Below are 10563 nucleotides of genomic sequence, written 5' to 3' on the forward strand. Positions count from 1 at the left end.
GTGTGTGTGTGTGTGTGTGTGTGTGTGTGTGTGTGAGAGATTTAAAAATAACTAGCCAAAGAAAGTATAAAATAACAAACATGCTAAAAATGGAATAAAACAGAAGAAACTGTTTGGAGAAGAAATGAAATACAAATATTCAAGTGAAGTAGGTACCACCTCACAATTGTTACTTTTCATTTGCTGGTAAGTAAGAAAGTGGTGGAAAATGAGCGCATTTATGTACTTTATTTAAATATTTCTATTTTATGATACTTTACAGACGTACTACTACTACACCACTAAACTTCACAGGAAAATACTAAACTTTTACTGTATCGGAAAGCCAAGTATTTATTTGTGACTTTGCAGATCAAGATATTACACACAAATCATCAACAAATGTAATATGATGGATTATTTTTTTTAATAAACTATCCAGCAGTATGTAAAGTTGTCAAACTTAGCTCCACTATGAACACGTTTTTAAATGTAAATTTAACAACATTGTGCAGATGATATTTAATTACTTTTATTTATGTTAACTTTTGCCCAGAGATCAAACTCTGTAAAAGTGAAAGTTAACTGTGGTTGTGATATAATATTTGTAAGTATTATTGTTGGAGAGTTATTATGAAATACACAGTCAGCACCTTTACTTGTCTTATGACTTAGACTCAACTTTATATCTTCCACAAGGTGGCAGAGTACACCACAAGATATTTTTTGGAGCACCAAACAGATTTACAACATGACAGCACCTGAGTTCAAGTCAATATACGGGACACTGTAATATTGTTACAGCTAGTAAGGTCTGTGTGGAGGACTGGGCTTGTTTGTATTGACATCATTTTATTGTTAGAAATATAGTGTTGAGACATTCATTTGTTATTATTCACATATTCAGAGTTTCTTTCCATCTGGAGAATTAAAAGGAAGCAACGCTGGAATTTAAAGAGATATTAAAAGGTTTATTACAACAACTTATCAATTAAAATTTGTATACAGAACTTTCTCATGTTACAGGTACACTTTCAACACAGTACCACATTCCTTTTTTAGCAGTTAGGCCATGGTAAAGAAAACGAACCAAAGCTTTCATGAACTTAGAACTACAACTTGTCTGATGATATTTATCTGAACGAGACATTATCCAAGAAACAGTTAAATTCTCGCAGAGAATTATTACCTCATGCAGATAGCACATAACAGTTAAATAAAAATACATTTTCAAAAAAATCATACTTTAAGAAAACAATGCGTTGGCTTCTCATAGAACTACACAGTAGTAAGCCAGCACAGACTAAGAGAAAAGGCAAATTGACTTCATGGTTTGATTTGCTTCCTACAATTATTTCAATGATGAAATGCTCACAATTCTTACAGGCGGTAGTAGTGTTACTCTAAGATACACGATGTGATCCCAGTTCACATCCGAATGCTTTAACTTCACATGACGAGATATGGAGTCAGGAAGAGGCCTATCCTAATGACTGAAACATTGTTCACAGAGTTCAACAGGGCTCAGCTACTGAAACCAAAGTACATAACACCCAGAAAGATCACATATCACTGATGTTACTTACAAGGTTTTCTAAAAACGTCATTGAGGATTTACAATCGTGAAAACAACATAATGTTCTTCTGCATTAAAGTCATAAACAGTCACTTTTAAAGCAAAGACAGTATACAACAAGATACTTCCTTACTGAGAAACTACGTCTCATGAGACCTTTAATCTGAGAGAACAACTGTCAACTCAAGCTAATCGGCATTAAAAATGTACAGAAGTAATTCATACAAAAACATTAATGGCACTGAATGAAGTCCACATCACAGAGATTGAGTAATGGAAAAGGTACTGCAATCCTACAATCACTGCTTGAGGAACAATCGGACTACAGGTGGAATGTTGATGAAATAACACACGTTTCTAAAAAGCTCACGTCCTTAAGACTAGTGTTACAAGCAGAGGTGAGCTCGAACATTCAAACTACACGATGCGACTACAGCTGATCTCACTCACAGAAAAGTTGTCAAGTCTAAAATCCGATTCGGCCGTTTACATTTGTGTATTTAAATCGACTTCTAAAAAGCTGCCAGTACTTAACATGTGAGCTGTCAAAACTCTTAAAAAGGTAAACCCGTCGTCTCTCAAAATGTGCAAAATGTGAAAAGCAAATGATGAAAAAAGTGACTCCTCTTTATTTAACTTCATCATAAAGATAGTGCTTATTTCAAGTCATGAAAACAAACAAGCAAACTAGTTACAAATGAACAACGATACACTTTGGTGAGGTCTAACAATTCACTGATCAAACCTTATTTTAAATAATAAATAATAATAAATAAATCACACCTAAAGTGCCTGTTCTTTTGTCTTCATCAATTCCAGAGAAAACGTTTGCATTTTCAAAAAAGCAAAATGGACCGAACATAAACAAATTGAAAACAGCAGAGTCCAAACTAAAGATGAGAGAGAATCCCTTTCCTCTGAGGCAACAGCGCTCCAGCGCCGGCGCTCAGGCACAGTTTGGGGACGATCAACTCCCCGAAGGCTGAGACCGGGTCTCCTCTGTGCTCTGGTTGGATGTAGTGGCGGTGCCGCTGGACGAGGCCGAGGCGGCTGAGGTTGCGGAGGAGGAGCTGACCCCGTTCGAGGTGCTGACGGAGCTGTGCTGGATGGCCTCGTTCTGGGGGCTGCCGGGGACAGACATCTCCTCGCAGCTCTCGTCCTTGTCAGAGACTGTGTGGGAAGAGACGAGAAAACACCTGCTGAAAAAGCTGGTATACCATTGTAACGTTTGGATTTTCTTACATATCCGTTTACCTGCAGCATTAACCCAATATGGAAAAAAAGGCTTTGGAAAGCTTTGCCGTGTAGGCCTAATCAGACGTATGTGGTGTACGCAAAACCGTTTCATTAATCCCCATAATGCTACTTCGGCACCCCTTCCTTTAATTAAAGCTCCAATGTCAATTTAAACCCACATCATAAGGGCGCATTACATTCTGGGGCATGTGGCAGTGTTTCCCATCCCTAACTGCATTCTCATTTGTTTTTTGTTACCTTGCCAACTACTGCAGCGACAGATGATTACAGCACCTGATTTTAATGATGCTCACACTGGAGAGTAGGGAAGACTTGGAGTCGAAATGCCACCAGCTGTTAGGCAGTTGCATTGAATTAATTGGATCCTGATGGGAAAAAAAAAGACTCTACTCTCATGCTCTGTTCCGTAAAGGAATAAGGAGCACAGTGATAATTAATATTGTTAATGATATGAAGTCACTTGTTATGGCACTTTGTAATTAATGACTGGGTTTTGCATTTTAGAACGTAAAATACAGATTCCACAGCAAGAAGAAGCAATTAAAGTGCAATACAAACGTCTTCACATTAGAGGCTTCATCTGCCTTCTTGACTGGACGTTGGCCATGTGATTTAGTGCAAGTGAATGTCACAGTGCTATAAACTCCCTTACTGTTTTACTATGCAGAAGGTCAGCCTCCGAATAAATCAGCTTGGTGGTTTTGTTCCATGTTCAAGTGAGCATTATCGCTCCTAACGACATGAAGGGGTGGCTGTCTGATATATCGTAATCCCGGGGCAGCCAGAGCTTCTTTCTGCTCTCTTGGTTTCTGAAGTGGGGTTCGCTTGTAAGCAGATGGACCGCTTTGTGTGCCAAGTGAAAGCATGTCCTGGCTTGTTTGTGGGGCAGTCTGGGCAATTTCCTTCCACCTGCCATGGCTACGCCTGGGCAGGACGATGAAGGGTATTACCAGGCCTGGGGGGCAGTGTAGCCTTACGGGATGTGTAACATTGAGAAAAAAAAGGGGGGCTTGATGAGGCCTTTACACGAGTGTGAGCCACGGATCAGTCAGAATCAAATAATGCGCTTCACTAATTAGCTAAGATCGATTATTTCAGTGATTCCCAAGCAGGGGCACTCGTGCCTCGGGGTGTATTTATGCAATTGCCAGGAGGTACGTGGAAATATCATGGAGAAGCTCAACTAATTAGAAAAAAAAAACATAAATTCTGATTTAATTAAAACAATATTGAATCAGCTGTAACACCTGTACATGTTGCAATTTAAAGTGCATTAAAACTAGTTAGCAAGCAAGCAGCGACATCTGAGCACTTAGCTAAAAGTAATGGACAAATGGCTGGAATAGACGCTTACAGTGGGAGTAATGAATTATAGGTAAATACACCGGATGAATGGTTGAAATAGCTAGAACCTTTGGGTAGTATTAGCTAACTATTTCACTACTTGCAAAGCAGAAGTGAACTGAGCTTAAATATTTAGCTGGAAATAAAGTATAAAAAGTGAGCTCAAAACTGAAACTAATGGATATAAAAGGTCTGTGGAGGTACATCAAACGTATTGTTATATCTTTCTGTTATTCTACCAGAATTTTCATTCTCACATTAAATGGCTTGTCTAAAATCTACCCTCATGAGCCAAACTGATAAACTAGGGTATTTGGATGAAGTTCTATCTTCCCAAACAGGGTAAAAAGTGCTCCAAATGTCATCCTTCACAAAAGCTCCAGAAACATCCTCAGCAAACACATGAGAAAGATGACCCAATTCATCCACAGATCTTTCTAAAAAAGAAACCAGACGACACCAAATGAGACCCGGCTCTGACAGCCCACTCTAGCCTGGAAACCAGCAGTCCCATAATGCGCATGACGTGTGTCAGTGGGATGGTTAGCAATAAGGGGATGCATAATGAACAGCCTAGCTTGGTGGACACCCCGCCATGAGAATGCTCTGCAGTCTTGTCAAGCTTGCTGCTTTAATGGACTCATTTCAGAGGCAATCATTGTCAATACAAGTCAGCGGAGACGCTCGGAGCGCAGTGGAGAAGTGGCTTGGAGCGCCACTTGTTCTCGTTGCATTCTGGCTCATCTGTGAGGGAAGCTGAGTTATGACCGGGAAAATCTGAATGACAAGAGCCCCCCGGTCGCGGGAAACGAAGAAATATCGGTGATATAATTCTAAATGAGACCACGTGATGAACAAGGACTGGAGCATGGAGACGACGGTGTGCAGGCTGACAACAGGAAGTGTGAATGAAGAGGCTGCAAACGGCAGAATCTTCTTGTGTATTAAAAATGTTCATGATCGTTGTGTGGTTTAGGTGTTACAAAAAGAGAGGGATCATGCTTACTTATCCACTTCTTTACAATCCAAGCATTTGGTTTCTCAACATCCTTCCTGCAGACATCTAGTTTCATCTGACAAATGTTTATTTAGGTGTCAACTGAGGAGGAAACAATTGGTTTCCCGTGGATACCACCTGTGTCCTCTTGAAAAGACTCGGACACTGACGCCAGGGAGCATTTGTCTGGAACTACACCGCCTATAAAATGTCTTAACTTTTGAAAAGTTTTTTTGTTTAAATGGGATCCAATATGTCAGTAGCCTTTTCTGTTTGGCCATAAGTAAGACATGACATTCCAGTGGTTAGCTGGAGCTCATTTTAGAAGCCTTTCACTGGAAGCCTCGGGCTGAGAATAATGGAGCATTACTCACTGTGATAGCCAGATTTCTTCTGCATGGCGGTTACAGGGCAATCTTTATGAGCCAGAAGAAGCTGCTTCAGCTGAGCCACTTCGTTTCTCAGCAGGGAGACTTCACTCTTTGAGAGAGAGAGAGAGGAGACACACACAACAGCCCTCAATAAAACCCTCTGTCTGGAGCACCCAGTACATTAGATTACAGTTCAAAGACAAACAGACGACATCTGCGTATACTTTAAATGTGTGAAATGATTTTCCAAAACCAGATAAAAGGTCAGATTTGTTGATTTTGATTTGGTCAATACTGACACTGATAGACTTTTGAGAGTTACAAAAGTCGATTTAACATCCATTAGTATTTTATTTACATAAACATATACAACACAAACATTTGGACCAAGATACACACTGAGCGACGCATTTTACAGTTAGAAAATAAACATGTCAGTGCTCTCTGGTGAACAAACTATGCAACGATAACACTGTTTCTACGTTATCTCAAACATGACTTTAACATTTCAGTACTCTTCTCGTTAGCTTTGGGCCAACATGTAAACAGGTACGGATATATCTGCCAAAAAGAAAACATCTGCAAATGTGTCGGCCACCTGACTTATCGGTCTAACGCCGCTCTGAACCCAGCACCTGATGCTCAGTACGGTATACAAACCAATCCGCAGCTTGAATGCGGCTTTGTGCCCTCTCTACATGGATGGCCGTACCTCTTATCCACCGTTGGTGATTTTAAAGTCAGTTATTATTAATCGGATCACAGGGTTAAATACTTGTGACCTCTTTTGTACAGTAGGCCTAAATGACCACTACATCACGGCAGATAAACGCCAAAATAAACAGCACACACGGAAAGGTAACAGCGTAATGAATGAACTCAGAATAAAGTACGACGCGCTTCTTCATTCATTTATTTTCTGCACAATAATTAGAGGCCTTCACTGGCTTCCGACCAGCACATTTGTCAGAGGTGAGCTGTTCGGATTCCCCCTGCAACTTTGCAGATGCCGCTGAGATTTACACTCTTGTGTCGTTACACAGCTCCCGAGGGAGCGGAGGATTTCTGCATGTCGTAAAATAGGGCCACATTACGCTGAAGGTGACTTTAACTGAATTTAGAGCGGCCAGGGGCCCGCAGAACACCCAATGGCAGATTTAAGCTCCTTCTCTTTTCCTTTAAAAGGAATATGGGCGGCTTAATCTATTAGTTTAAAAGCAGCCAATTTATTTGATTCCATCTGTTTAGTGTTGGCAGGGCTGCGCTATTGTAAGACAGATTTAAAACACAGCTGGAAGACGCGTATGCATCACATGTAGCTAAAGCCATATTTACTGGGTTTTCAACATGACTGCTGCCATTTACAGCCAATATAAACGCCTTCCTTTGAATCTCTCCCTCAACTCTGACATGGGAAGCACATGTCCGAAATGTTAACATGCATTACGAAATGCTGATTCATTAGTCGGATGCAAAAGCAACCAAACTCATTTTACAGCTTAGCAGCGAAAGCACCGTGTTTGGTTGAACCATTTATGCTCCGGCCACAGTGACCTTACATCGCATCATACCTGGAAGTTTAAACTGGACTTTTTGAGAGTTAAACTTGTTTCTAACTTTGTGAATTAATCAAAATTGAGCAAACGGGCTTCGGGTGAAGCTGTGAGCCCTGTGAGCTGCCTGCTCTGACATCTCGTTAAAAAGCCAGTTAATGATGATGTTAAAATAATTGTGCATCATTAGAGGCAGTTTCACTGATCAGCTGGGCCATGTCAGCAAGTTTTTTTTTGTGTTTTTTTTTCCAAAAACTGCACTGCTGATTAATATAAAGCACCCTTTTATCTTCTGCCACATGTTGTTCCCTTCTTTGTAGTTAACTGCAATGTCCTGTTTATTACCTCATATACTCACCTATTCATCTAACTATATTCAAATACAATCTCTCAAAGCACACTCATGACAAGTGTTTCTGAACCAGATATTAACGACGTGAACCTAATTCTTTACGTTGCCGTCTTTCCCCTCCTCCACCTTCCACATCTTACTCCGCTTTCATCGGAAAATAAGACAGTGAGCAAATAAACACCACATCTCATTTAATTGTCTGGAACACCGATGTGCCGCACCCCCGGCTCACACTTATCAACAGAGACAGCAGATACATGAACTGTTTCGAACTTGTCAGCATCAGATCCTAATTGCTTCCAGCAAAATGAAGGTTCAAAAAGACACCTTTCCCTAGGAGATTTTTGAGGCCATTCGGTAAACTGCTGAGACAGAAGCGAAGACACGCTTGTGCGCGGCTGACATCTGGAGGATACATCTTTATTGACAGGGACATATCGATGTAAAGGGCTCACACGCTGCCGCTGTCACACGGCAGCTCTTCTTAATCGGCTTTAATGACTTCATCACCACAGAAGGGAAAAGTCTGTGTACACGCGCTTACAACAACAACACATGGTGATAAACAGACATATGTGTGCATACGCACATACACGAACTGACACATCGATGCATAAGAGTACAAAACAAAGACAGATAAGGTAGCTGTTGTTACATGCAGTAGCTGGGGGGGGGGGGGGGGTAAAGAGCACCTGTAGTTGTCCGTTCATAGAGTTGAGATCATCAGCCTTCCTCTCCAGAGACGAGACCCACACTTTCCTCTTCTGCCTACAGCGAGAGGCTGCAGCCCTGTTACGCTCCAGAAACTTGCGCCGCTTCTCATCGGGGTTTTCACTTGTGGTTCTGCGCCGGCGACCCCCGGTGCTTGGGGGGTTTGGCGCAGGGGGCGCTGGAGAAGCCTGAACAATAATAATAATAATAATAATAATAAACAATAACTGGCAAAACAACAGCACCACCACATGTGTAATGTGCTGCTGACATCATTGTCCAGCACTGAATTTTGCATACTGAGTAACTGAAATGTGGTTACTACTTGTGAAATACTGGTTACTGTCGCTAATCACATTATGTGCTCAGTTTTGTCATTTCAGAAAGTAATACATTTGACATCTTAGTTTACACAAAAAAAGGTAATCCTGAGTAAACACCTGCCATGTGATGCTGTTGTGTTTATGAAATCTTTTATTAGTGGGCGGGAATGATTGTCAGAGTTTGCTGAAAGCTAACAGCGAGAAAGCTAACTAGTACAATGAAGTATCCCTCACACCTTCAGGCTCGGTAGTGTTTGAACATTTCGGATTCTACTGTTGATACAATACTTTTTTGGTTCAAACAGCAAAAACGTACCTTTACAGAGAATACCTTTTTTTATTTAATTTCAATAAAGGTCTCAAAATGTCATCTGAAAACAAGCTGCCATACAAGAAATGCGCCTAAATAAATAGGCTTAAACTTGAACAACTTGTTTGAATCACTATCTGATAAAAAAACAAAAAACTGTATGTCGGTACTTGACATTACAGGTACACTTCAGTCAATGCCCTACTGTACACCTGCAGTAGTCGTGCATGTAAGCATACCCACAGATTACAGACACAAACAAAGACGTCTCTATAGAACTATGCTGAAACACTCGTACTGCAGCAGTGGATACTTACAGGTGTCTCTGTGGTGGAGGTGGCTGGCTGCTGAAGGGAATGGGGGGAAGGCTCCTCAGTCGTGGGCAGGTGAGGAGGAGTTAGGACCGCGATGGGGGCTGGAGTCGGGGCTCGGGTCGGAGCAGGAGAAGTGGGAGCAGCGGTGTGGGTCACGGCGCTGCTCTGGACTTCAACAGCATTTCTGTTGGTTACCTGAGGAAGCTGCTGGCTTAACGTGATTTTCAGTTTCTGGGAAGAGAATTCAGCATGAGGAAAACAGTCATGACATGTTCATGCAAAGACATGGTTGTTACAAGAGGAGAACTATATTCAGATGTTAACACGGTAAAAATGAGACAGTTTTATACAGAGTATCAGTGTATTTTCACTGACTATGATTTACACCTGGAATACCTTCCTATTGACCTATTGTAGTATGAGAGTGAACAGACGAACATACTGGGTTACCAGCAGTCAGCAGAGAAGAAGAAGAGAGGCATAACTGCTGACATGATTAATACGGATGGTTACTAGAGCATGGGAAATATCCTACTTCTACAAGTACTGTATCCCCTACCCACGAATTAAGATTATGAAATATGATGCTGAAAAATGAAAAAAAATCGAATAAGTAAGAAGAATTGAAAGAAATCCTGAAATAGTAAAGAAACTGGAACACATTTTAAAAACTATCTGATGAAGCATGGAACACACTCCTCACATGTATTTAGCATGTTTAGGGCATGATGTTATCTGAACACCAAAGGCACATAATGTGACTCAAACTATTAAAAAACTTTTTTTTTTTGAACATTGGCTGGGACCGCAAATGCCACACATAACACAGCCCATTCACAGAAACTACATCTCCACAGACAGTGTTCACGATTCACAGGCCAGCTCCTCGAGTATCAAACAAGGTGAAAGTGAATGAGCCTTTCGAAGCGATAACAAAGTGAGAGGGAATACATTTACATGAGAAAACAGAGGACCGCATTATTGTAACAACTACCTTTGCCAGACCAATCTATCTACCAAATTAGTTTATCGTGTAATACCCTTCCAGAAGCTCTTCTGGCAGAAACAGGATATTATTCTCTTGGAATGGCCCATAGAAAGAGAGGAACGCCAGTCAGATTCATATTTCATCTCTGCCACGGAAACCTCATCAGTGTAATAACCCTCCATCTCATGGGTGTTATTCAACCATCTGCTACTATATTACTTATCTTTATTTTGCAACTAATTAACAGCATAATCTTCTAAATTCAGCAAGTTAATTATCATTATTGTGGTCTTTGCAGCATCATCAGTCCTTGTAAAGTGCCGTCTCTGCGCCCCCTGAGAGAATGGTGGGGGCGGGGAGCAGGCAGGTTGAGCTGGGGTCTGTTTTCTTGACGCGTGCTCATTAGGTGTTTGCTGATGAGCTGAGTGCAGTGGGAGGTGCCGGAGTGAGAAGATGGGGGGGCGGGGGGGGGGGGGGGGGGGGGGGGG

The 10563-nt window shown here is 41.3% G+C and overlaps 1 protein-coding gene across 3 annotated transcripts in view; it reads right to left on the reverse strand.

Moving 5' to 3' along the window:
* Positions 1-946: 946 nt before the first annotated feature.
* atf2 (activating transcription factor 2) overlaps positions 947-10563 on the reverse strand; it is a 16997-nt gene continuing 7380 nt past the window's right edge. For all 3 annotated transcript variants that reach the window (XM_031858479.1, XM_031858480.1, XM_031858481.1), the window contains 4 exons: positions 9091-9318; positions 8122-8328; positions 5528-5633; positions 947-2725 (listed from right to left, as the gene is read on the reverse strand). In XM_031858479.1, the coding sequence (XP_031714339.1) occupies positions 2523-2725; positions 5528-5633; positions 8122-8328; positions 9091-9318 (744 nt within the window). In that variant the 3' untranslated portion in view covers positions 947-2522. The remainder of the gene's footprint in view (positions 2726-5527; positions 5634-8121; positions 8329-9090; positions 9319-10563) is intronic.

The sequence above is a fragment of the Anarrhichthys ocellatus genome, unplaced genomic scaffold (genome assembly GCF_004355925.1).
Source record: "Anarrhichthys ocellatus isolate YVR2014 unplaced genomic scaffold, GSC_Weel_1.0 scaffold20, whole genome shotgun sequence".
NCBI classification, from domain to species: Eukaryota; Metazoa; Chordata; class Actinopteri; order Perciformes; family Anarhichadidae; genus Anarrhichthys; species Anarrhichthys ocellatus.